Here is a 27,878-nt window from a genome sequence, read left to right on the forward strand (position 1 = left end):
GGGATTTGTAAAATCACTTTTTATAAAATAACCCCTGGATGTGGGTACATCTGCTTGGCAAGCAGAAACCCATAGCAGTGAGTCTCGGAGCCCGGGTCGCTGAGATGAGCTGTGTAGACGTTTAGGCTCGGGCGCTGGAGCCCGCAATTGAATGACGTAGCACGGCTTGCTGCAGTGGGTTTCTGCTTGCTGGGCAGACGTACCCTGTGCGACCTGGGCTCCAGGGTAGGAGCACAGACTCTGACCTTACTGCGGCAGCTCCAATGTCTCCCTTCCAAGAGCAGACTTTTTGGCCTGCCGTCTCTTTTAAGGTGTGTGGCTCTGATTTGGCACAATCACTTGATAGGTTTGCGGCACGCTTTCCGATCAGCAGAAAATCAAGGCTCAGCTCCCATCATGGGAAGTGGCTTTGAAAACCCCTTGTATTGAGCGAAACTGCCTGTTTTCTGTGCTGGGGGCCTAACACTGCCTTCCCCCCTATGTGCCTGCCCATGGAGTGAGACATCGAGTTGAACCGGCTCTGAGTGTAGCCTGATCACTTCAGAGTTTGTTTCAGAGAGTGGGTGTGGGATAGAGCGCTGGGTCGGGACTCAGGAGACATGGTCTGTTCTTGGCTGCGCCACTGACATGCAATGTGACCTTGGGCCAGTCACTTCACCTCGCTATTTCCTCTCCCATACTTTGTCTTGTCTGTTAGTCTGTAAATTCTTCAGGGCAGAGTCTCGCTATTACTATTTGATTTAAAAAACAACAACGAGGAGTCCTTGTGGCACCTTAGAGACTAACAAATTTATTTGGGCACAAGCTTTCATGGGCTAATTTATGCCCAAATAAATTTTTTAGTCTCTAAGGTGCCACAAGGACGACTCCATTGTTTTTGCTGATACAGACTAACACGGCGACCGCTCTGAAACCTGTCACTATTTGATTTTAGAGTGCCTACCACAATGGGGCTCTGATCTCAGCTGGGGTATGTAAATGCTACTGCAATACAAGTAATTAAGAATAATAGGTTCTGAGATGAAGCTCATGCACACGGCCAGATGGTCCCTGTATGTTCCAAATCATAGTGTCAGTGAAATTCTGTCACACATTAAGATGATGTGCTGACTTGTGGTTATTTGCAGGTAATACAGAGCTTTTCCTGTAGTGAACTGCCCTGTGTTTGGAGGGTAATCTACATTTCTTTGGCTTTTTCCAGACTTCTCCTACATTTCTCTAAACCCCACAGCACCACGTTTGCTCTTTGGCGGATCCTTCAAAGGCTGTCTTTTCTCAGTAGGATTGCCAACTCTCCGGGATTATCCTGGAGTCTCCAGGAATTAAAGATTAATCTTTAATTAAAGATTGTTTCGTGATGAAACCTCCAGGAATACGTCCAACCAAAATTGGCAACCCTATTTCTCAGTATTAGTTCAGTGTGGCCTGTTGGAGGTTTTGGCTGCTGCTGTAGCTTCTGAGGCAGATTTTGTAATGAATTATTACAATTTCCTGTACTCCATGGCATGGAACCTCATGAGAACAAATGACCTCAGGGCAAAATTCTCTGTGATCGACCCTGCAAATCTCTGTGTATTCTGCATTCGTTCCACCCATGGAATCCTCAGTCATGCCAATGAGAGCTAAACCTTGCCAATTCGTATCTCTCTCTCTAGGTTCATTAAGTGTACCTATCCCCATACTGACCAGCAGACATTGTCCTACTAGGATATCAAAGCAGTTTGCCAACATTACTGGCTATATCCTCACATCCCCCCGGGAAGCATTATCTCCATTTTTACTGTGGGGGGGGGGAGGGGAGGGGCTGGGGGAATGAAACACAGAGGGGCTGAGTGTCTTGTCCAGGGTCAAACAGTAAGTTGGTGGCAGGATTGGGCTTATAACCCAGCTCTTTTGAGTCCCAGTTCATTCTTCTGTGCACGCCCTTCCTCCCTCCGAGGATGAGATGTGCATTGAAAGGAGAATTTCCCCCTTAGCTTGGTTTCCTATTTTAGTGCTTTCCAATACAGTGGCATGGTGCAAATCCTCATATTGCTCCATGTCACAATATTCATGTTGTTCTTTCTGATCACCGGGGAAAGGTTGTTTAGAAGGAAGCTGGGAACTGATAAGTTTAAAATCAGCTGCACCCAAAGCTTCTCTTGACCTTATAGTGTAGTCACCAGTCCCTTCCATGACTGGGGAGTTCAGGCCAAGACTTCGGGAGACCTGGGCAGTAACCTTAGATTGCCCAGGCTGAATAGTCACTCTGGGGAGCTCAAGAGAACCATATGGTCTGTGGCTGGCCGCCCCAACAAAGAGTGTGTGTGTATGTGAGTGTGTGTGTGCACACGCCGCTGCAGTCTGTATCATTGGCCACAGTTTGTGAGAGCTGCCCTACAGATGTGGTAGGAACAATTCAACCCGCATACACACAAGGGAAATGAAAAGAGATTGGAGTGAAAGGCCCGATTAGCATTCACACAACATCTGGTCGCCATTAAACACCTAAATCCAGGTCTAAGCTCATCAGAGAGAATGGGAACCACTCTCGGTAATGAGAGTGCCCAGAGCCCCACGTCACTCCACGCTCATCCATCTTGCAGGCTCCAAGTAGTCAGCAGTTAATTTTAAAAAATAAGCCGTTTCCTGGTAGAAAACCACTCTTGGGGCCTATAATCAAATAAGAGCTAACTAGAGGCAGCCAGTTTTGCTGGAGCGTTTGGTTGGCAGCTGTTCACAGTGTGCTATTGTGAAATGTGGGGAACAGAGGAAATGCAGTTCCTAATTCCTTTGTGCAATGAAGCAGCTTTTAGTATTGTTAAATAGCTGCCTCATGGGACAACGTTACAGTCCTCCAGCTTTGCCCCCATTGAGTGGCTGCAGCAGGTTTCTGGTTACCAGGTTTTCTGCTTCAGCCATGCCAACTGTCCAGCTTTACCAGGCCACCGCACTGGGATCCTTTCTCTGATGGCTTCGAGCATAGGCACTGGGCAGCCTGCCTACGGTAACCCCACTGCATCTGCGGATGCCATTCCATTGGATTGCAGCTGGGTGGGGCTAACATGCATCCGAAGAAGTGGGCTGTAGTCCACGAAAGCTTATGCTCTAATAAATTTGTTAGTCTCTAAGGTGCCACAAGTACTCCTGTTCTTCTTTATGCTAGTCACCATCTCTCTGATTTAGGCCAGGTCTAAACTACAAAATGAAGTTGCCCTAACTTAGGTGTACAGCCACCACAATAATGACATCGCTTGTGCGTGTCCACATTTTGCTCCTTGTGTCGGCGGTGTGCGTCCTCACCAGGAGCGCTTGTATCAGTTGTACTGTCAGTGTGGGGGCATTGTGGGATAGCGCCTGAAAGCCAATAACAGTCGATGTAAGCAACGCAATGTCTACACCAGGGGTAGGCAACCTATGGCACGCTTCCCAGGGTTGTGAGGCATCTTGCTCCCGCCTGCCCTTAGCGTGAATCTTGTCTGTGTCTGCTGGCGATCAGCTCCCTGCCTCACCATCCTCTGGGAACTCAACCACTGCCTACCAGGCATCCTCCTCTCGGTACAGGTTAGTGACAGGCACACACCAACCCCACAGACATCCCTCTGGAGCATTCCCTATAAAAGAAAATCATAACATGCTTTCTAGAGCCTAAACATAACACACTAGCCATTCCCTTGTCTCCTACAGCATAGCTTACCCCAAGTCCCTTTCCCAGTGTTTTCCGACAGAACGGCCCAGGTCCCCCTTTCATAACATCTAGCCCGCTGGCAGCTGGTCTTCACAGGCTGAAGGATGCTAGGGTGTTTCTCTGCACCCCTGAATAGATAGACCAGACCTTTGATCTTCACTTGCAAATAAGGTTTCTTCTGCCTTCTGCTCACCTTTTCCTGTTAATTTCCATCTGAAGTCTCTGTAAACTCTTCATTAGCATTTGACTTAGTATGCTGATAGACTTCTATTGTGAGACACACAATATGCAGTGGTCTACCAGGGGGATAAGGGTCTCCTGCCTGCTGTCTGCGGAAGTTTTATCTCCAGCCACGCTACCTTTGAGTGACCTGCCTTTAATTACAAGGCCTAGAGAACATAATTTCCAGCATATATGCATCACGCCTCACATATTTTCCATACATCTATCTCACAATGATTATGATGACAGGTGTGACCTTACGTGCCATTCTTCTGGTGAACCCCCAGGGATCCTGGTACCCGTATGTACTCCTGTGCCTTCTGGCAGTCGACATCAAGAGGTCCTTGTGTCCTATTATCCTAAGGCAAAAATACACTAGGGATAAGGTGCTTCAGTTTTACCATGAGGTACACTAGGTGAGACCAACTCCAGACAGGAGCAGAGTGTTGACTTTGTCTAATTTACCTCATGATAACACTGAAGTGCCTTGTCCTCAGTGTGTTTTTACCTCAGGATAGCTCACCTGCTTTAGTTGCCCTGAGATAAAATATCACCATTGTTAGCAGTGAAAATAAGGCCTTCAGTAACCAGGGACTACTGAGAGTTGGCCTTTAAGTTCTAACAGAATTGGCCTGGCAGCCTGGGGGATTGTAGTCTCTAAAGACAGAAGTGGCCTGTTGAAAGTGCCCTATAGTGCAGGCTTCAGAGTTGGCTGAATAACAGGCAGAATAAGGGGCCAGTAAAGCTGATGGAGTGAGCAACTATGGGCTGGTAGGGATGGAAATTTGTTGGTTCCTGTAAGAGCAACCGAGCTGGCAGCCATTCCTGCCAACGTTGACTGTGTGCTTGTCACCATCTGTCATGAAAATGTATTGCCCACATCAAACCTACTCCTAGAGCTGGGTAGGATGTCTGTGGTGTGTATAACCTGTCATATCGCAGCTGATTCAGCATCAGGAAACAGTCATTTATTTTCCAGTAAGCCTCTGGCACAGAGGCACATTTTAGAGATGAGCAGGGAATTGTTTTGGGGATTGTATCTGACTATAAAATACAGGAGGCTATCAGATGTTATTTGTTTACTGAGCACAAGTTGTGTAGCACGAAAGCAGGAATATAATCCGTTGTTGCCAAAGCAGCTGATGACACTCTGAAGATCAATGTGGAATTAGCATCATATAGAAGGCAAGTTCTCTATCCCATTTGCCAAATGGGTCTGTCAGAGCTGGATGAGATAAGGGGGAATTGGCCTAGCAAGCCAATGAGCAGTCATCTCATGGCTTAAGAAGGTGGTGTTCCATGCTGTAAACACAGATGGAGCAGAAACTGAGTTTCGGTGTAGCTTTTTTTTTTTTTTTTTTTAATTATAAGACACTACTTTGCTGCAGCACAAGTGTGATTTGAAGGCTCCAGGACTTCGGGCTGTGGTCTGCATGCTTTGCAGTGGTGTCCTTCACTAAGGGTCCAATCCACCAAAAGGCATGCTTAATTTTAAACATATGAGTAGTTCATTGATTTATGCATGCATTTAAATGCTTTGCTAGTTAAAGGCCTACTCAGGGGGACATTATCTTGCCTCCTATTGCTTATGCCAGAGGGGAACGCAAATGGATGTGCTTGCAAATACTGTAGGCATGATTCTGGTGGCTTGTTCAAAATTAGTTCCCCAAAAAAACTGAAGGCAAATTGTGTGGCCCAGCAGCTAATGAATATCTAAGGACTGGAGCTGCTCGAAAAATGGACCAACTGCTGTTGGTGAAAGAGAATAGAAGCTCGCATCTCACCCAGCTTGTCTCTCTAATAGCCTGGGACCAACATGTCTACACCAACACTGCAGAATAGTGTCTTGGTCAGTGGCCAGGGGAAAGGAAAAGATGCTGCACCCACAATACTTGGGATTGTGGGTGGAGCTTGGGTAGAGTCCCATCAAGTTTCCTTTCCCCTGGCCACTGACCAAGACACTGTCCTGTTTCAATGAAGCAGAAATGTAAAGCACCCAGGTCAGATTCTGATCGCTACAGACCCCAGAGTAACACCATTGAAATCAGTGGAGCTATTCCAGATGAACAGAGGTTGCTGCGAATCCAAAACCCACCCAGAGAGAAGGCAGTGGCCAAAATTCATTTCCTCTCGGGAGCTAGGATGGGGGCAGAAAGAAGACGCTGTGCAAACCTGATTCTAAACAAACACTGAGTCATCTGTCAAAGCTGTCAGCTCTCTCTACGGTAGCTGGCTGCCTGGGGCTAGCTTCGCACACAGTTGGGGATGCATTTAAAAAAAAAAAAAGTAACAGCTCAAAACATGTGATCAGATTTTTTTTTTTTTTAAATGTACCAATTAAAGCGGTGAGTGTTGTTGAGGGTGTAACTGCTCTTCAAAGGCTCCCGGCAGCCTGCTCGTAGTAGAGGCTGTTTGTGAATCCAGCCTTTCCAAAATGCCCTGGATTAAGCTAGACAGGCTCCTCCAGCGCGCTAAATCCTTATGGAAGTTCTGTCGTTCCTGTGTGTTGCCAGCTTCCCCTGCCCACAGACCGTACAGGCTAAGGTAAGGACGTTGGTGTCACCCGTCTTGTTCTTGGCGTCACTTTTATCTGGGTGCCTCAGGTGTATTTCAGAGTGAAGCCTGCTTTTGTTCTGTGTCTTTCATATCTTCTCCCCGTCCACCCACGCGGGCTGCTCGTAGAGGTCTTCCTCTGTTTGATATGTACGTCTGCATAGGGGCAGAGATATCTGGAGAAATTATCTATTCAGGAGTGGTTATAAAAGGATCCCTCCTGGCTTCATGCAGTTATTTAATCTAGGCTGCCAAATCCACCCTATATATTAGGGGTTCTCAAACTGGGGGTCGGGACCCCTCAGGGGGTCGCGAGGTTATTACATGGGGGGTCGCGAACTGTCAGCCTCCACCCCAAACCCCGCTTTGCCTCCTGCATTTATAATGGTATTAAATTTATTTAAAAGGGTTTTTAATGTATAAGGAGGGTCGCACTCAGAGGCTTGCTGTGTGAAAGGGGTCACCAGTACAAAAGTCTGAGAACCCCTGCCCTATATGAACCAGCCTTGGAGTAAGGGGTATAGGCCAGTGCTTTAAGTCCTGTAAAAAAGGCTGCATTCTGTATGAAACCATTGTAATTCTCCATGGGAGTTTTATAGCGGGGAGCTTATGTAAAATAGCTTTGTGGAAGTGTCTTTGAGATCCATTCTTGCAAACCCATGACCACTGCAGCCGCTGAGAGTGCTTCTGGCAGGCAGGTAATTAACAATGATTATTAAACCTGGGGTTTGAACCATACGCCGCTTCTGTCATGCCCAGGGCATCACGCAGCTGCAGGGAGATGGGAAAAGAAATAGACAAAATTGAGAGTGAGAGAGAGCCTTCGGACCCAGTTTGAATTGGGACTTGATTGGAAAAGATGAATCCTTGTTCTAAAGCAACATGGTACAGCGTATAATAAAGAGCAGACATGGCTACTGCTTAGACACACAGCTGAGTGTTATTACGTACAGCATGTGTGTTCCTACTTAACAACCACCTGCATTAGAGAGGATCCTTTGCTGCTCGACTGCTCTGTCACTGTCCATTTGCTCTTCTGAAGAGCAGGATTAAAGATTTATTGTTAGGAGCAGCCTTAATATTCCTTTTATTTGGAGCCCTGTCAAATCCTGAGGTGACCACAGCATTTGCACTAGCAATCTTAGGAAAGCTCTCGGGAATGATCTCCAGTTAATGCACTTTTTAGCCGCGTTGGTAACAGTGAACTATAGCTATGAAATGTCCAGTCCAGGCGGTCTTCATTCTGATATATGACCCCAGAGCAATATTCAGTTGTTGGCATCCCCAATCTGGCTTTAGATCTCTCCATTTTTTTACAGGCCATTTAGATTATTTTCACGATCTACCACTCCCTGGGCCAGAGGCATTTGTGGAAGGCCGCATGTTCAATCCCTGAAAGGGGAGGGAGTGTCTGCCATTGCATAATAGCCATTGTAGCAGATTAAGGAGAGGCATTACTGAGGTCGGAGGGAAATCCTAGCTATCCTAGATGCGGGAAGGGAGACAGAGTGGTTAGTTCTCACCATATTTGGTGTTTTTCTTGAAGTCTCAGTTCCTGGAGTCAGGTGATTTACATGAGAAACTTGCATTTAAAAGGAAAGTAAGTTTCTGCTTGTGAAGAAACCTTGAAAACACACCCCCTAAAAATGTAAACACCAGAAGGGAAATAAAAAGACACCCAAATCATTTTTTTTAAATCTCAGGATTGTCTTAAAATCATAATTCTGGGGGCCTGGCACATGATTTTGGGGTTTAGGAGAGTAATAGGGTTACTTAGGGTTCTCACTGGGCCCTGGAAGACTCCCCAGGAAAAAAAAATCGATGCCCATGGCCCTGGGACTGTTACTTGTGGAAATGCAGGACCGAGCCTATTTTTGCAGGCTTGTGTAAAGATACCAAGCTCTGGTCTCCAAGCCCAGTCCTTTAGAACTGTGATTATCTACCCTAGGGAATTTTGCACCAGTGATGCTATGCCTTCACTGTCCCAGTGCAAATCCCCTCATGTAGGAGCCCTGCACTGGTGTAAAAGGTGACTTGCCACCATTTTATCTTTGCGTGCTAGTGCGGCACATGGACACTAGAGCTTTCCATCAGAGCAGATATCTCAGCGTAGCTGCAAAATCCCCACTGTAGACGAGGCCTAAGGGTAAAACCTTACTGATGCCAAAAGGTCTTGAGAAAAATGCTTGAGAATCCCCCTAGTTACATCACATGCTGCTTTTCTGCAAGAACTGAAACCGTGTTGCACGAGAGTGCCAGGATTTGCCGTTCAACTAGTGGCTATGCAATATGGGCTTTGCAAAGTAGCATTAAACAGGCAGTGGGTTTGCAAAAATCGACCGTTTCTATTGGGTCAGCAAAACAGCATAATTCTGGTCTTGCCCATTTACTGTCCCGCTGCAAGACAGTGGCTGAGTCTTCTGTCGGGAACCTTGCCACATTTCAATTTATGGGCTTACAAATTAAAACATATGGCCTTTATAGATTTTTTCCCCCCCTACTGTCATAAAACATGAAAACCAGCATTTTATGCTCTGCTGCTGACCTTAGATTGTCATTGGTCCAGCTCCTAGTCTGTAAGGATCGGCTTCGTTTAAGAAAAAACAAAACAATAAAACTCTTGGCATAGAGCTCTTGGGAAAAAATTTCCCACCATTACTAACACCTGTGCAGCTCCTTTGGTGGGAGCACTAGCGTGGGCTGGCCACTGGTATTTTAAACTCCGCCTTGTCTAATCCTGCTCCAAGCAAGTCGAGCTAACGCTAGGTCTTGTCGACACTAGGTAACCCATTGTTGCTTGCATTGGGGGAGCTGCTCTGGTTTTAGCAACATGGGAACAGATTGCCCAGATAACCCGGCTATACACAGGGCTGCTGCGTTTTCTTTGGCTTGGAGTCCCCTAGGAACACAATGCATTGTCACAGCTTGGACTTGTTTGCCAGTCTGAGTCTGGCTTTGCCTACAGGAGCTGTAGAACGGTGTCCTCGGGTGCTGGCTTCTAAGCCGGATAGGCTGGTATGTTCAACTCCGAACTCCTTGGGAACTCCATTTCCTGGGTTTGAAATAAGGGAGAAGCCTTTTCTTAGAGAAATCCAACTGGGTGTTTTGTGGATCTGCAACAGCCCAGGAGAACTCGGTGATTTGTCTGTGTTTGGAGTGTAACCAACAACGGGGGTATAAAGGCAGCTTTTATTATAAACAAAGCACAGCTGGTCTTTGGGTTTGTTTTAGAATTTTATCACCCCAAAATTTCAGGGAGCGCTCGATGATGCTTTTAACAGCCCTGGAAGTGCGAGACGGGTACAGCTCAGCGAGGCGATGCATCATCGGCGCCATCTGCTTTACCGCAGCTATGCCAGGGAAAATCTGTCCTAGCCTGCAGCTTTCCTACCATTCCAGACCTGAGCTGCTCCTGCTAGGCTGCTAGGGGAATGCTGACTGTTGGGAGGGGGTTGGTTTATTTGTTTGTTTTTGTGACCTGCGTAAACCACCAGCTCTGTTTTCACTTAATAACTTCCTCTGGGTTTGGACCCAAGGGGTCGGATCATCTGAAGGGATAATAGGCAATTGCAGGTGTGCTTTGGCTGGGAACGAATGAGTGGTATTGGCCTCCCGGTTTGCATTAGCGCCTGGCAGATCGGGGAAGGCACTTCCTCGTCATTCTGGGTTCTCTGAGTCTATTACTCTTGCTCACGCTTCAATGTGAAGTAAAGGAATGTCAAGTAGAATCAAGGTCTCAGCCAAACCCCTTTCGCGTGTGAATGTCAATGATCCTGAGAGAGAGCAAGCAACTGCAACTCCCATTGATCTCCAGGGGAATCGCGGCTGCTCAACGCCTCTCTGGATCAGGCCCCGACTGGCCCAGAAGAATATGCCCTGAGGGGTGTGTTTTCAAAGGGATTCTAAAGGCCTCTGTTGGCCTGAAATATTTAGCAGCGCTGGAGCTGAAGGAAAGCAGATGAGACAGAAAGGGAACAGAATCAGATTGGCTGCAAGTCGCTGGCAAGTCTATTCTGTGAAATGACTCTGGCACTATCTGTCCCCCATCCTGCCCAGGCTAATCGGAGCTGTCCATCACTGGGGCTCTGAGCTGCGGCTGTGTGGTTAGCATGTGGAGGAGGAAGGCCGAGCATTCGCCAGCCCAGTAATACCCTTTCTGAAAGCCTGGGGCAGAGGGGAAAAACAAACTCAGATTCTCTTAAAGAAACAGTGTGGGCTGCTGGGGCAGGCAAGGTCAGCTTGACCTGCCCTGATGGAGTTAGATACAATATGAGCCTTAGACATTGGTGTGAATTGGTACCACCTTTTAGGTAGCTGATTCGGTTCCCTCATTCAGCTGTCATCCAGGAGACGGAGTCCAGGCCTCTGAGTAGATGTAGCATGCTCGGTGTGGCTGGGGCAGGAGCAGGAGCAGGGATTTCCAGGTGAGCTATAATGAGGAAAGACTGGCTCCCTCAAGCCTGTTCCTCTGAGTTTCTGGGAACAAGAAAAATCCCTTTCAATTGGCTTATGGGGAAAAAAAATAACATGGGGTGGGAAAGATAAATCCCTTGAAGTCCCCAGCCTGTGTAATTTCATAACAGGGCATGAGTTTGTTAGTTGAAATTCACTGAGCTCAGTTGGTTCCTTTTTGTGGGGTGGGAAGGGAGGAAGAGAGGGGATGCGTGGAGGGGGGAGTTGGGAGTTAGCTGTATGGCCTTGGTTTCCAGTTGAAAACCAAAACTGCATCCACTTTCCCTGTGAACTGAATTGAAAGCGTTCAGACCATTAACACCGTTAGCATTGTTCAAGTTACAGCCGCAGTATCGGCCATGAGAAGGAGTGTTGGGCAGGCAACCGTTTTCCCGTCCTGTGACCATTTTTGAGGGTTCAAAAACTTTTACCCTCCTGAATCAGGACAAGAAGTCAAAATCTCAGAGTTTTTCACCAAGAAATGCTTTTTCAGTTTGGGTCCATTGAAACATTTTGTTTTGAGCATTTTAAAACATTTTATTTTGAGTCCAACCTTTTTTTCCCCGTTTTTAACCTTTTACTTGGCCTAATTAGCTTACTTTTCTAAATGAAAAGTCATTTCAAACCAGAAAGCTGGGGGTTTCATTTGGAAAATGCATTCGTTTTTAAACTTTTTTCTTTCTCTTTCTCTTTTTTTTTGGTCACTGGAACTGATCCTGTTTTGCAAATCATTTTGCTTTTGACAAATTGGCATTTTTCAATGGAAAAAACATTTTGTCTAAAAATTTCTCACTGGCTCTAGTAAGATGTTTCCCTGCCTCCAGTATTTAAGAACATAAGACTTGCTAGACTGGATCAGACCCAAGGCCCATCTAGTCTTGTACTGTCTTTGAGAATGATCACACCAGATGGTATAGACCAGTGGTGGGCAAACTACGGCCCACGGGCCACATCCAGCCTGTGGGACCGTCCTGCCTAGCCCTTGAGCTCCTGGCCGGGGAGGCTAGCCTCCAGTCCCTCCCCCGCAGCCACAGTGCTCTGGGCGGCAGGGTTGCGCGCTCCTGCAGGGCAGCACGGCAGCGTGTCTGGCTGTGGCCGGGTGGCGTAGCTGCCAGAGCAGCATGGTAAGGGGGCCGGAGGGTTGGATAAGAGGCAAGGAGTCCCGGGGGGCAGTCAGGGGACAGGGAGAAGTGGGGGTTGGATGGGGTGGAGGTTCTGGGGCAGCAGTCAAGGGATGGGGAACGGGGGTGGGGGGGTTGGATAGGCGTGGGGTTCCAGGGGGCCTGTCAGGGGGCAGGGATGTGGATAGGGGTTGGGGCAGTCCAGGGAGCAGGGGGGGTTGGATAGGGAGTGGGGTCCTGGGGGGACGGTTAGGGTCGGGGGGTCTCGGGAGGGGGCGGTCAGGGGACAAGAAGCGGGGGGTGGGGTTGGATGGGCTGGGGATTCTGAAGGGGGCAGGAAGTGGGAGGGGGTCGGATGAGGCACAGCCTTCCCAACCTGGCCCTCCATACAGTTTTGCAACCCCGATGTGGCCCTCCGGCCAGAAAGTTTGCCCACCCCTGGTATAGAGGAAGGAGCAAGAATTTGCAGTAGGCAGATGTGATGGGTAAGTGTGAAATATTATTCCATTCTCACTGGCTGAGAACTTCCCCAGTTTCAGGGGGATGATTTCTGTTTCTCTAGTGAAGGGGCCACTGCATCTATAGTGGAGCGGCAAACACCAGTGTTTTTAAATGAAGGCTCAAAGTTTTGAGAATCCAGCCAAGCCACTGCAATCTGCACATTGATGTGGCCATAAACATGAAGTGGGCCCTGCTCTCAGGAAGAAAGAAAACCTTCTGGGATGGAAACGTAACCAGATGAGAAAGACACTTTCCAAATAATAAATGTGCGGGCCAGATATGGGCCCGGGCTGCAGAATTGGACTCTGAACCCAGATCTGTACTAAAAAGATTAAATCTCATATTCAGGGGCTTACTTACCAAATTTCATGTGTAGGCAGATTGTGAATGTAAAGTACAATAGCTATTCTTGATTGACTCCAGTTGTGGGCACTGTTATTCTGGAGTAAGAACATCCATATGTGGAGTTAATCAGGAACGGTTAATCAAGAAGACCTATTCCAGAATAACTCCATGTAGACTAGACTTTATACACTTTTCTCAGCACCCTGATCCCATTGACGTGGTTGGAACTTTCCCATAGAGACTTTAAGTGGGACTGAGGTGAGAGCCCTCTGCAGAGTGAATATTGATCCTTTTGTATAAAAATTGTGCTTCCCTTTTATGGGCTGGTATCAGAATCCAAATACAGACCTGCACATCTTGCTTAAAGCCTGCATCTTTGATGAGTGGGCTCCCCAGGGGTAGCAGCATCCCGGAGTATCTGGCTTCACGCTGTGGGACATCTGTTAAGGACACACAAAGGAGCAAAGAAAATGCCTTAATGTGCTCACTGACTCTCAACATGGCAATTTCAGCTCTCCAGAAATGAAACCAGACACAGAAAAAAGAAATCTAGTCTCCCAGGTAAACTGAGGGTTGGGACATCCAGGGTAGTACATTAAAATGGTTTCACTCTTGTTAAATACCCGTGGGCTTCTTTTTATGTCTTGCCATGCTCTTGCCATGCTTAAAATTTGCTGTTTGAGATGCACCATTAAAATCCCAGTAGGAAGATTTCCCAAAGCATGGTTGTCCTATTACCCAGATTAGCACTGCTGAATTTTTCAGCAGCTGCGCTCAAAGACAGCATGTAAAATACCAGCCCCAGGTAAGTCAATGGGAGTTTTGCCATTGACCTTAATGGAGCCAGGATTTCACGCCAAAAATGTAAGTCCAATCTTGCAGGTAGCCTCTTGCCTCCCCTGAAGGTAGTGGTGCTCTGTGTGGCTGAAAGATCTGTCGACGTGGGTCCTATGGGAGGATTGGGGATTTAATAAATAAATTCTGTTGAAGAACAGATGGCTGAGCTTCGCCATCTCCCATTTAATGTTCGCTAGGGCTCCCTAATTTAAAAAAAAAAAGTCTAAACGTTTTCAGTAATAACTTAGCCATGAGCATGTCCCTGTTCACTGCTGGGTTTATGTGACTAAAATAAATGATAACTAAATCCACTATCTTCATCTTATGTCTATTGAGCAGCCAGCAAATTGCCTACCAATAAAATCCATCCGTTTACTTACGCTGTGCATGGTACATTTCATTCGATTTATTTTATTGCGAAATGACATTGGCTTAAAACAAAAACAAATATTTAAGACTGAGGATACACTGATGTCACGACCAAGGGAACATTACAATGCAAAGCCATTCGCGCTCGCCTATCCTCTCTTGCCCTCTGGATGCTGGAAAGAATCAGTATGAGAAACCGCTAAAGGAAATGCAACTTCACCTCTGGCAAACCCATCCCAAAGGCTTGTTTCCAGCGCAGTGCAATGGAGCGCATTCCTTTGAGTGTGCTGACGTAGACGAAAGCAGAACATCCTAGGAACCTATGCGAGCCTTCCCTCCCATTCGGAAATGCTCGCTGAAGTAATTTAAAGTACCCTTGTTTGAAAAAATATCCATACCAAGGAGACAGAACAGTGCAACACTCTCTCTACCTGCTGCATGAGAAGAGTTAGAGAAAGGAATGACCCATCAGGTCAATGAATCTGTCCCACTATAAATACAGGTATAGTTACCCTAACAAGGTACATATCGGGTATTGAAGTGATGCTACCCTGGACCTTAGTCAGTGGATATGAGTGTGGGAGTGGGGTTTTAACTGTAGAAAAAGGAAATCCATATTAAACTCAGCAATCGGACTTGCCTCAATAGACTACAAAACATGTAACATACTGGCTAGTGTACCACTGGCCCCGACTACCACTTGAGGATAATAGTCTACTACTGATCGCTGAGGGTGTTACCCTTTAGATCAGAGGTCGGCAAACTACGGCCCGCGGGCCACATCCGGCCTGTGGGACCGTCCTGCCCGGCCCTTGAGCTCCCGGCCGGGGGGGCTAGCCCCTCCCTGCCGCTGTTCCTCCTCCCCTGTAGCTACGCCACCGTGCGGCCAGCGCTCTGGGCAGCGGGGTTGTGCACTTCTGCAGGGCAGCACAGCAGCGTGTCTGGCTCTGACCAGGCGGTGTGGCTGCCAGACATGCTGCTCTGAGCGGCATGGTAAGGGGGTGGGGAGCGGGGGGGTTGGATTAAGGGGCAGATGGTCCCGGGGGACAGTCAGGGGACAGGGAGCAGGGGGGTTGGATAAGCGTGGGAATCTTGGGGGGGTTGTCAAGGGGCGGGAGTGTGGATAGGGGTTGGGGCAGTCAGGGGGCTGGATAGGGGGTGGGGTTCTGGGGGGTTGGATAAGGGGCGAGGGGGCGGTCAGGGGACAAGGAGCAGGGGAGGTTGGATGGGTTGAGGGGGGCAGTCAGGGGGTGGGGGCCAGGCTGTTTGGGGAGGCACAGCCTTCCCTACCTGGCCCTCCATACAGTTTTGCAACTGCAATGTGGCCCTCGGGCCAAAAAGTTTGCCCACCCCTGCTTTAGATTGAGTGGTGGAGGTCTGTGCTGTGGTGCTGAAGGTTCTGGATTCCCACCCTGCTGCCAGCTCCCACAAGGGGTCATTACACGTGCTTTTCAGAAGAGCTGATTCTCACTCGTCTGGAACATAAGATTTCCCGTGCAGTTATTGGTTATTTCCCCATCTGGAAAATGAGGATAACAGTCATCACCTTTGCAGAGTGCTTCGTGACCCTCCGATGGAAGTTGCTCTAGAAGTGCCAGGTATTCTTCATTAACTGCTGTGCAAAACCTCAGTGTTAAAACGTTGCAGCGTTCAGGTTTCATTGTGAGCTTGAAGCCTCGCCCAAGGATGGGAACATTCTGGCCAAGGCAGGGTCTGACTGGAGAGTCAGCTGCTGAAACTTAAGCAGGGGAAGGTCTGGCCGAGTTTTGCTTTGAGGGGTGGGGTTTGTTTAATCCTGGCCCCAGAAGAAAACTCAGAAGGCGAGAGGTATGAGTTCTCCAGCACCAAAGCCACGGGGGGGCTCTGTCTGTGCACTGAAATGATGGCCTCTGACTCAGCTCTGTTAATAGCAGAGTAAATGCAACAAAATACAACCGCTGCCCAGGCTGTTGTTAGCAAACGTGCAATGGAAGTGAAGGCCCTGTAAGTACTCTGGAGCTAATGGGGGATAGAAATGGACTAAAATGAGCAGTGGCGAGCAGCAATCCCTCTCTCAGTGAGGAAGGGAAGAGAGATGAAGCCTGCAAAAACACCAGGGAGGCTTGGGAGCTTTGCACTTTCCCCCTCCCGCAGCCTCTCTCCTGTTTCGCCCACAGGGCTGCAATGAGGCAGGCCTCACTGTTAGTCCAGGAGCTGTGGCTTGAGGAAATGGTTTTTGGGCAGCGGGAAGCCGAGTTGTGCAGCACGTGAGGACCATCAGAGGGAACCCCTGCAAATGAAAGAGTGACAGTTTAAAAAAAAAACCCCACCCCGTCTCTTCCACATACACTCCCTGCTGCCGCTTCCATCTCCTGACCCGCGTTAGGAAATATAATGCAGTGTCTGCCTCAGAGAGCTGGTTGATTTGGCAGCTCAGAAGTACTGGGTGGAACAAACACAGTTTAGTCTTGTGCCTTTCATTTCCAAGTTCACTGGTAGATTTCCCCTCCCCCTCCTGTGAAGGTGACTGACTGCTGCAGGCCAGGCCTTAGGGAGCACCGAGGTTTACATTGGGAGTTCGGGAGAACCACCGGGTCTCCGTTTGTCCAGCAGCCTCAGTGGTCTCTATTCATCACACCTGAGTCCTGTCCGTTCTCTGCTCTGAGGGTGAGCTGCTGCAGTGCCTTGGTTTAGAGCAGCAGGGGATCATAAAGGGCTGAGCCATCACGCCATTTGTTAAAGAGACGCTTCCAGGACTTGCTTCTTGTCCATAGCAGGTGCGAGCTTTGCCTGAAGAGAGACAGACTCTACCCCTCCTGCAGCCAGCTCCTCCACCGTATCTCTGGGCTGTGTTCAGAAGTGCTGCTAGGGACTCTTAGCTATGGATCAGGGTGGGTGCACTTGGGGATCCTAGGTGCGTGGGCCTTATAGACGAGATATTTTCAAAAGAACCCTGTATCCATTGGAGGCTAGATTGTCAAATGAGCCCAGCTCCCTTTCTAGGCACCTTTAATGAAATGACCAGAACGGACCCCGGGGGATAGAACACCGTTCGCCAGGATCACAGACCCACGTCGCCTTTTTAGAGTAACGGTGCTGTGTTGTGGCAGGGCAGCGTGCCCTGACCCCTGCCTCATCTGTGAACACAGGACACTGGGACCTTTTTCCTTGGCAACACCACTATGTCGTTTATTTACAGGGTTTTAATCTCTCCACCAATACACAGCAGTTACCTTTGCACTGTATCTCAGCTTTCTAATCACTTCCCCAAAAGGGGGTGGGGGTGGGAAAGGTGGCTTCTCTAGCCTTCTCTTTTTCCCCCACTGAACACTCCTTCCCCTGCCCTTGTATACAGCTTGCCTGTTAATGGGCTCACTGACTCCCCACCCCCAATCTGGCCTGGTAATCAAGTACACCTCTGTCCAGTTTAGGCCTTTTCCAGGGGAACCTAATTAGTGCTCATAGTGACGGGAGAGTTGGCTCAAGTGCTAGCCCACTGCACTCTGTCACACATGTCTGTCTGCTTAGCACTTTGTATGTCACGACTGTTCGAAGTACTAGATCGCACCCATTCTTCACCCGCAGCCAGGAATCCGCATTGCACTCCTGTCTCAGAGATAGTGTTTAAAGTGTGGGTCATGTTCCCCTCTAGGGGCTGGTCCATGCAGAGCTGTGGTCCGCAGAGCCCTGGGGGTCCGCAGACTATGTCTAAGATTTCCAAAGGGGTCTTCGTGCCTCCATTTGTAATGTTTTAGGTGTCCACAAATGGAAAAAAGGTTGAAAACCACTGATGTAGAGGAAACTAGCCTACTTTTGCAAGTCGCTGCCGTTTAGTTCAAGTAGAAGTGGTCTGTGCTGTGAATCTGAAGGGTTCAGACACCGGTGACCATGCGTGCAGCAAAAAATAGAATGTGATCATGTAATTAAAGACTAGCGTAGTGCATCCATGCAAGGGACAGAATGGAATGCTCAGCAATCCTCCAGCTGCCAGAGTTCTCCAGGGTAAACGGGACCTGATTTTCTAATGCAAAAAGCCAACAGGAAAAAAAAATGTTCTGTAGAGAGAGGAAAAAAAAAACATTCTGGGCTTCCTTTTTACAGAAGAACAAAGGGCACAAACCCCACGCTCATTCCCTCCATGGTGACCTTTTATTGTGACTGGTGTATAGTTTGGCATGAGAGATCTAAGTGCCAATTTGTCCTTTTTGTGGCATGTGAGCTTCATCCATCATATGCCAATGTAGCTGAACACGACACAGCCCAAGAGTTAGAGCGTCTCTTATCTGAGCCTGGTAATTTGTCACGAATAGTTCGGATTTACTGCTCCTCTGGCACAGGGCGAGGGAGCAAATTATTGATGGCATATAATTCCCAGCCTGATTAGTTTCTTTAAAGGTGTGCTGCCACTTGCATGGCTAATTCATCTATAATTAGACAAACCAGTGAATATCTGGGCACGTTAGGCACTTTAGAACTTTGCTCTGTGGTTGCTTAGAGAAGGAAGAATTCGCACCAGCCCGTAACCGATGCTGTGAAATATTTACTTTCATATAAAATTTGATACATTTCGATGCAGTGTTTGAGTTTATCACGCTGAAGCCATAAAATCACATTCACAGGAACAAATACTAGTTGCTCAGAAAAGGTTTGTAGCCCTCATATTCCCAGCGTATATGTTTCCTGTGCTCTGTTAACCATGCCTGTCTTTGATTCTTGCTTTATAACCACAGTAGCTCTGTTTGGAGTAAGCCAGGGGTCGGCAACCTATCAGAAGTGATGTGCCGAGTCTTCATTTATTCACGCTAATTTAAGGTTTCGCGTGCCAGTAATACATTTTAATATTTTTAGAAAGTCTCTTTCTATAAGTCTATACTATATAACTAAACTATTGTTGGATGTAAAGTAAATAAGGTTTTTAAAATGTTTAAGAAGCTTCATTTAAAATTAAATTAAAATGCAGAGCCCCCCGGACCGGTGGCCAGGACCCGGGCAGTGTGAGTGTCACTGAAAATCAGCTCGCGTGCCGCCTTTGGCCCGCGTGCCATAGGTTGCCTACCTCTGGAGTAAGCTGTGCAATGGATCCGCTTAGAGTAATGCACAGACCGGGGTCAGTGGAAAGGAAAGGGTTAATGTGTTGCTACCCTAGCACTGTGGTGTCTCCATGTGTGAGTTTTCTCACTGCAGCGAGAGCTGGTATTTAAGAGCACTGACTCCTAGCTCAGTGCGTGACATGGTTTTTTCAGGTCGCTAGACAGGCGTTTTGGCTGCTAGGTATTCATTATGAACAAGGAATGCCAGACCAAGCAGCACCCAACAGGCAAGGTGGAGGTTTTGAATGAGGGACAGATTTTTAAAAGAGCTGTGCATCCAACAGGTCCTCCCGCTTACCCTCCTAAATGAGTCTGCCAAGAGCGGACGTGAGACTTACCCTTCAGTCGGAGAGCTGGGACAGCTGGCAGTTCTATGCCTGGTTCTGCCACCACCTCACTGAAGGCAGAGCACAGCTCCGTGCCTCAGTTTCCCCATCTGTAAAGCGAGATGTTATTAGACTTGGTTCTCTAATGACTTTAAAGTGCTTTGGGATCCTCAGGTGGAAGCTGCTTTGGAAATGCAAAGCGTTATTAATTTACAGTTGTGAAACCCCTGGTAACTCACTTGGTTTAATAATAAAGTGTTATCAAACTATTAGTATTCAAGGCTGATTGCAAAGCGGGCCAGGAGACGGCACTGCTTTTATCCAAATTTCCCCTGCAACTTCGGTGAGATTTTTCCTTTCCTGAAGTGCTGTGGTGGTGGTTGTTTGCCAAACATTTGCAAAATGCTGGGCCTAACATCCAGGCAGCCCGACCTGAGGCGTTTACAACCTAAACAAGGTTTAGTAGTTGACGTTTACCACAGGACTGTACTGTATTTGCTATTTTTTTGGGTCTTTGCTGTTGATGGTGTACTTCCAGTTCCGAATGAGGTGTGTGGTTGACAGGTCAGTTGGTAAATCTGAGGTTCTGCTGTACCTGTCTATGCCATACCTTGTCCTGTCCTGTTGCTTAAATCTATAGAACTTTGCTATAGTATTTTCATATTTTCTCTTGACATTTAATTCACTAACATTTATTCATGGATTTGTTTTAAATCAAATCCATGCATCCCTCATGTGCCATTTTAAGGAACAAGAAAATGTTATAAGTGAATCTGGCCTTAATTAGTCAGATATTTTGATCTGCTATGTGGGAAAGCCCAACGATAGCCCTGTTTTGATGGGAGTTGTGGTAATGTGACCGCTAATGGCCCCAACGTCCCTTCACGCTGCGCTTGCTTCATCCAGATGTAGCCATTGTTCCTAATAGGACGTTCTAGCTCTCACACCGGCTCTGGTACATTCTCGTATAGTGTAAAAGCATTTTCTCTTTTGGAGCCATTGTGTTTGCTCCCATGGTTTATGTGAAGGAGTGTTTAGGCTCTTTGGTCTTTTGGTTAAGTTACGAGGCAGCAAAAAGATGATATTTGGTATAAATCATCGTTAGTCTTTAGCTGATGGTGATGAACAAAACTGGGCCATCTTGCTGTTCAAGGCTACACCTAACCTCCCTCTGCTCTGCTCTCCCTCTCCTTCCTCACAAAGAGAGCGTTCTTTAAACAAAAGGCAAACCAGGAGGAGGAAGGATAGTCTTGTAGTTCAGTTGATGGACTGGGACTTGGGGTCATTTCCTGGCTCTGCCACAGACTCCCTGCGTGACCATGGGCAAATCACTTAATCTGTCCGTGCCTTGGTTCCCTATCTGTAAAATGGGGCTAACAGCCCTGCCCAGCCTCCCAGGAGTGCACTGAAGATAAATCCCCTGCTATTTGTGAAGCACTCAGAGGATACATTGGTGAGAGCCAGATAAGCTGGTAGGGAGAACAGTCAGTGTAATATAATCCATTTGTTATTCATTCATGTGTCCGGGTGTTGATTCAGGTGCCTTTTCCTGCATTTACAAGTCTGATATGTGGCTCTCTGGTGCTTCTTGATAGCTGGAAATACTACTGTTCTAGAGCCATGTGCATTTCTGTCTGACCAGCCTTCCCTAAAGTAGGGCGGCACCTATAAGCAGAGGCTGCCTCAAAGTGTCTGATTGTTTCCTACCCCGGCTGAAACCCATAATGAGGGGGATACTGAGCCGTTAGCTAGGAGCTTAGCAGGGATGTGGGAGAAATGCATTAACAAGCTACAGCATCTTGGTCTGGGAAACAAAAATAGCAGCTCATGTTGTGCAGAATTTTCCGTTTTAATAATACCATATGGCTGGGCCCACGCGCATCAGCTTTTTCACTGTGCTGTCATCGGCGATTTGCTGGCTCAGCAGGGATTGAATCCTCTTTAGCTGCACTGAGTAGTGAGCAGCGACTGTCTCTCTAGGCTACGCAGGCCTGACGGTCTTCCTGGGCCTTTCCTGGGGAAAACCCCAGAGTCTTGGAAGAAGGAAAGGCTGGGGCCCCCGTGTACCCCAGGGGGGTGAGCAAATAGAAACGGTGGTCACGGGGTCTTCCATGGGCTTCGCCAACCCTTGCACATTTTTTATTGATCTAAAACTTTCTCGAGACATGTGGAAAACACGTTGGCGGCAGCTGGAGGTGGGCGGTGGCTCAAAGAGGAGTGTCTCCTGCGGAACTCCAAGCTGTGTTGGCCCAGGAGAGGAAACTCTCTTTTGGCAGCACGACACCAACTTTTCTGGATGGACCGGGCTGGCGCTGAGAGCTCTGTGATTCACGGTCCGCAGCCAGAGGAGAACCCAGCTCAGAGAGGATGGGCCTTCTGCTCTGTGAGGCACAGTGAATGGCCCGCTTACAACTTGCTGTCCCCTCTTCTGCAGCCACCGGATGTGGCCAACTCTGGCTCTTTCTGTTACCCTGCGTGGTGCAAAGCTGAGAGAGAAGGTGGATGGAGAAGGGAGCTTTGTTTGGTTGCTGGGTTTCAGTGATCAGGGTGGACATTTTGTTTTTCTGGTGCCCTAAGACCAAAAAAAAAAAAAAAATTTTTTTCCTGGGGCTGCAGAGATGAAGCCAGTAGAATCCTTCTCCCCTTCTCGGGTGCAGGGGTAGCACAGAGGGGAACAAGCAGTGCGTTCCTGGCTCAGCGTCTTTCAGAGACCAAAGGACTGACCGTCCGAATCCACCAAGCACACGGAGCGAGGCTGCAAAGCGGTTACTGTGTTGGGTGGAACTGAAGCTGCCCACAGCGCCTCTGAAGCCCCAGCTCCTGGCCGTGAGCTGAGCAGAAAGAGCGTCTGCAGAACTGTCCAGTGCGGCTCTTTGCCCCATTGCTTCTTGCTGCTGGTGGGCTCAGGGCTGGGCCTTTGGCGCTGTGCAGAAGAGGCACAACTTGCGGAAAAAGAGGGCCGGGGCCTGTTGTCTTCTGTGTATGAGGAAGGGAGGATCTAACTTCCTCGTCTGCACTTTTTGTCCTTAGAGGGTGGCTGTCAAGAATGATGCACCGGTCTTCTTTTCTCCTCGCTGTCTATGGTACCTGTATGGCCCCCAGGAGTACAGTGCCTGAGCACTAATCACAGCTGTTAATGGATCTAGCCTCACAACACTCCTGTGCGGTAGGACGGTGCTATTATCCCCACTGACAGGTGGGGAACTGAGGCACAGAGAGGCAGAGTAACAGGCTGTGTCTACACGACAGCGTCTATGCTGGCATCGCTCCCGATGACACCGTGTATGCCAGCAGCAGGAGTTTTCCCCGCCGGTGTAGGAACACCACCTCCCCAAACGTTAGCTCTGCTGACAAGCATCTTCTGTCGGCCGCGCTGCGTCTACACTGGGGGTTTTGTCAGCAGAGCTGGGTCACTAGGGCACGTGGTTTTTTCATCCCCCTGGTGGGCATAACGATGTGGGTATCAGTTTTAAGTGTAGATCAAGCCTGGCTTGCCCAAGGTCACACAGGAAGTTTGTGGTGGAGCAGAGATTTGAACCCATGTCTTTGGGCAGTGTCATAAGCATGCCACGATCTTCCCCACCCCAAACGCACCATCCGTCGTGGCTTTTTCTATGCTGTGTATGTTTAAAAAAATCCGTGCTCCAAGCTGAGAGCCGCCGTGGGGATCACTTGAATGTCTATCGCTCCAGACGTCACAGCACTTTACAAGTGTTCATTAAGCCACACGGCATCCAGGCAGATATATAAGCAGCATTTGGCCACGTTTACAGATGCGTAACCTGAGAGACACACGGTCCACAGGCTTTATGTGAGGTGACCTGGTGAATCCGTGGCAGAGCCAGGACTAAAACCAAGGAATCTTAGTTCCCGGTCCTTTGTTACACTTTGAACCCACCAGGCTTGGCAGTGATACTGCCATCTTTCCTACCCGCATCCTTCTTGTGACTCTGCACTGTTCCCACTCTGCTGAAATCCCAACCCATTCAGCCCAAGCAAATAGCTCCTTCTCTGGGGGCCCCTTTCCTCTGATCCAAACTCCCGGGCATGTCCTGATCTGATTTCCATGACGCCCTGGGACTCCAGGAGCTGGAGAACACAGTGTGCAACATTTCTTTTTTTTTGGCTTTGAAGTTGGAGCAGCAGCACGCGAATGCTCCCACAGAATACAGAGACTTAGGGGTGTCGAAGGACCAGTGATTGTGGGGGCCACATTGTATTCCCCATAATAATCAGCCCTGCAAATCTCGTCCTTTCACACAGCAGCAAAGGGGTTTCATTTGCCATGTGCGCAGCAGGGAAAAAGCCTTTTTTTCGCCCTCTCTTTTTAGTCAGTCCCAAACTGAGCGTTGATGGTAATTAGGCAAGTCAGACATTCAGCAAAGCAGCCAGTTCAAGGACAAACAGATTTTAATTAAAGGCTGCATGCATTTGGGAGCCGTGACACCCTTGTGCCTGAGTAGTTACTATGGTAACATTAGCAAAGCACCCAGAAAGCGTATGCGATTGTGTTTGTGTGTATGAAGTTCACAAATTAGGCTCAGCCGCTGAACAGATTTCACCTCTGGCCAATATAAAATGAGAGCGAGGGATGTTGCCCTTGGAAGAAGTAGATGGGTGTTTTGGTACTGTTAGGTTTTTTCTAAGCTTGGATTGTTTGGGAGTGGGTTTGTTTGTTTGAAATAAGATGTTCACATAATTTTAAAAGTTTCATCTCTTTTTGCTGAGCCTGCTGTTTGGAATGTGACCTGCTCCCTGATTATTCATGCTCCATAGGATCAGAGGAACTGGGGCATTCAGCTTTCATGCGCGCTATACTCGGGCAAACGGGATCTTCGGGGAAGGTCAGTCCTGAAGCCATCTGAAGTTTTATTTGTGTGAGAATCTCAGGATTTGGCTTGTTTGCGATGTCTTAGAAACCCAGCGCTGGGTCCTACAGCACAGTGTGACTTGCGCCATTGGCTAGTGAAACTTCCCTAATGTATGTAACAGGGTAACGTATGTAATCCTCCACATTTACGTCTCTCAAAGATTCGTCCCTGCAGTGCTGCTTATAGTGAATCCAGTTGATTTGCATATAAGTAGCCTATTGTTATTCCCCTTTCCCTGGCCTCCGTCTCTCGATTGTAAGCTTTTTGGAGCAGGTGTTGGGAAAGTGCCTACCTAAGACATAGAAGAAACCATTCCAAATTATTATGAATAATAATAATGGTAGAGACAAGTTCTTATGATCCTACATTTTTTGCAAACCACAAACTGCCTTTGGAACCAGTGGGAGTTTGGGATGCTGAAAATGCAAAACTGGGCCCTTACAGTGCAAAATACAACAAAGGAAGCTTATTCTTGAAAGGCTGGTTTCTGTGCTCAGCTTTACAGGCGTGATCTCTAGACTGGGGTTGAAGACAGATGGTGTAATTCCTTTTTATTTCCATTGAAAACAGCTTAAAGCAGGATTGGTGTTGCCCTGAAACTCAGAGGGACTTCCTACCCAAGTAAAATAACCACATCAATCTGGGCATTTTACAGTAGTTTCAATCAAATGTTTGTGCTGGAGTTTAGGTAAGCGTTCAACGAGCTGTTCTGGGGTGTTTTCTCCCTTTGTTATTAAGGGGCTGCGGGGCCACCAAGCTGTGAGAGAAGGGAGGTCATGAGAGTATGTCAGCTGGAGAGAGAGAGTTCTAGCTGTTTGTTTATCTATCTGATTGTATTATTTTAGAAATTTGATCCAGCCCGAGAAGTAACTGCTGTTTTTCTTTCTCCCAGCTACCGTACTGTCATTTTCTCTGGTTACCTGCCAGTCAGACTGTTGTTTATGAACTTGGGGGATATTTTCCAAGGTACGATGGAAAATTAGACACCCAATTCCCATTTGGTGAAATAGTAGCAACTGCTAAAATGTTGCTTAGAGCTTAAAGAATTTAGCAAATGATGCTAAAAGTATGCCCCGTTTATGCCTTGGGTTGTATTGGTTTTGGTTTTGTTGAGAACAACACAGAAATGTTGCAGCCGCTTCCCCTTTTGAGTATGCGCAGAACAAATAAGTGTAGCATTAAATTGTCCCACAATAAAGACAGAGTTGTGTCCTCTTGCTCTGTGTCGGTGTTTCTATGGCCTGCTTCACTGTATAATAATAATCTCTAGCTCTTCTATAGCACTGCTCATCAGTAGATCTCAAAGCGTTTCATAAAGGCGGTCAGTATAATTTTCCACTAGGTAAACTGAGGCATGGAGGTGTGACGTGATTTCCCCAAGGACGCCCAACAAGCCCGTGGCAGAGCCAGGAACAGAATGCAGGTCTCCTGAGTCCCAGTCCTGTGCTCTCTCCACTAGGCCATGCTGTCGCTTTGTAGCACACTGTAGCGTCTGGGCTCCTTACACACTCCATGAATTTTCACGGCACCCCTACACCGAATTATCTGTGTTTTCCCGATGCGGCGCTAAGGGACTTGGCCAGGCTCACGGAGGGACTCCCATATCAAACCCAGATTAACCACAAGACTGTCTTTCCCTAGCAGTTGGAGTAGCACCGCTTTTGGGTTTGATTCTCGGCTCAGACGCTGACTCACGGCCTGTCTGTTTCCCGGGATCCCCATCTGTAGAGCAGGGGTGTTGCATTTCTACTTGCAGGGCAGAAACGAGGGTTAATGCAACTCGCTGTGTTTCCCGCAGTCACAAGCGGGTGACAAAGTAGCCCCCAAATCAATGACGCTGGTGAGGCAACCGAGAAGCCCCGCTTCTCAAACTCTGTTGCCCGAGAACATATGTTTTGCAGCTCGGCCTGCGGTAGCCGTTCTCAGCCTGGGGTATTGGCTGGTTAAGCGCTCTGGGTCGCTCTGATCAGGGTGCAAAGCCAGCTGAAGCAAATCCTCCTGTTGGGAGGACGGGCTGTATTGACAAGATTGCCCAGCGAGATTACCAGGCCAATAGGATTAGCTCACAATGGGGAGGGCCGGCTTGGCTTGCTGACAAGAGAGAAGCACAGTTCTGCTTGCTCGGCACTGATGTCGCCCATCTCCGACAGGCAGCAGCCAGGCGGGTGGCTGGGTGTACGGAGTGAATAGTCTGGAACAAGCCATTGAACAGCCAACCTGCAGCAAGGGTTACCCTGGGCCTCTGTAGGTCAGGTGTGCAGGGCCCCCCTGGTTTAAAGCAGGTTGGTAGGGCTCTGAGTGCCGGTGGGGAGCTCTCTTCCTCTACAAGGGAGCAACAGCAAAGGCACCAGCGGAGCAAGTTTCTTCGTGCTACCATGCCTCAGTCTTGATCTTCAGCTAGGGTGACCAGCTGTCCCGATTTTATAGGGACAGTCCCGATTTTTGGGGCTTTTTCTTATATAGGCACCTATTTCGCCCCCCCCCCCCCCCCCCCCCCCCCCCGTTCACAATTCTTCACACTTGCTGTCGGGTCACCCTATCTTCAGAGGTCACACTTGCAGGCGATTGGCCCGTTCTTTCCGTGGCCTCTTTGCTGTGGCAATGGGTGTCCACCAGTGTTACAATCCATCCTTCTACAGCAGTGGTTCCCAAACTTGTTCCGCCGCTTGTGCAGGGAAAGCCCCTGGCAGTCTGGGCCGGTTTGTTTATCTGCGCAGGACGAGGGACATACTGGCCGCCACTTCCAGCAGCTCCCATTGGCCTGGAGCAGCGAACCGCGGCCACTGGGAGCCGCGATCGGCCGAACCTGCGGACGTGGCAGGTAAACAAACCAGCCCGGATCGCCAGGGGCTTTCCCTGCACAAGCAGCGGAACAAGTTTGGGAACCACTGTTCTACAGTCCCAAACCAGGGAACCCTATGCAGTGGTGCAGCAGTCAAACTTCCCGTCTCCTCTCTACCCCTGGCTTGTCTGACTCCGGACAAATGAGTTCTGTGTTTTCCCGGCCAAAGAGCGGTCGCGTATTCTTGGCCTCAGCAACTTGGATGTTAGATTACAGGCAAACAACAAAACAAGAAAGAACAAAGAAAAGTCTGAGGGAGAGCACAGTGTGTGAGTCTTCTGTGACACCTTGCAGCCAGTCTGCCTTGCAAAACGGCAGCTGCCTTTGCAGACAAGCTAGAAATTTTAAAGGTGCAGGATGGGGGGGGGGAATGTTTCATAAGCTGCATTATCAGTAACATGTCTAACATGTCGATGCCTGGGTCACTGAAACACTCTTTTCCTGTTCTGTCTGTCTTGTGCCTTGTCTACTCACAAGCTTTTGTTCTGCTATAACTCTATCGCTTTAGGGGTAAATTAGCAGCCCGAAGAGCTGAGAAATCGGCCCAAATTGTTTTAGGAATGTCGTGTCCTTCATTTGCCCAGGAAGCTGCTCAGACAAGCCAATCACACTTTTGGCAATCAGCTATATTATTTTTTTTTTAAAAGTAGTGCCTCAGTGAAATACCATTCTAACCACATAGAAATCAGCCAAAGCAGATCAG

The 27,878-nt window shown here is 48.3% G+C and overlaps 1 protein-coding gene across 4 annotated transcripts in view; it reads left to right on the forward strand.

Annotated features, from left to right (window-relative positions):
- The window catches only part of GPSM1 (G protein signaling modulator 1), a 147,533-nt gene that overhangs the window by 16,126 nt on the left and 103,529 nt on the right, over positions 1-27,878 (forward strand). For 3 of the 4 annotated variants that reach the window (XM_054007263.1, XM_054007264.1, XM_054007267.1), the window contains exon 1: positions 6,309-6,433. The exons of the other annotated variant lie outside the window; for it this stretch is intronic. In XM_054007263.1, the coding sequence (XP_053863238.1) occupies positions 6,324-6,433 (110 nt within the window). In that variant the 5' untranslated portion in view covers positions 6,309-6,323. Of the gene's footprint in view, positions 1-6,308; positions 6,434-27,878 lie in introns of those variants that run through there. 4 annotated transcript variants of the gene reach the window in all.

The sequence above is a fragment of the Malaclemys terrapin genome, chromosome 17, assembly GCF_027887155.1.
Source record: "Malaclemys terrapin pileata isolate rMalTer1 chromosome 17, rMalTer1.hap1, whole genome shotgun sequence".
Lineage (NCBI taxonomy): Eukaryota > Metazoa > Chordata > Testudines > Emydidae > Malaclemys > Malaclemys terrapin.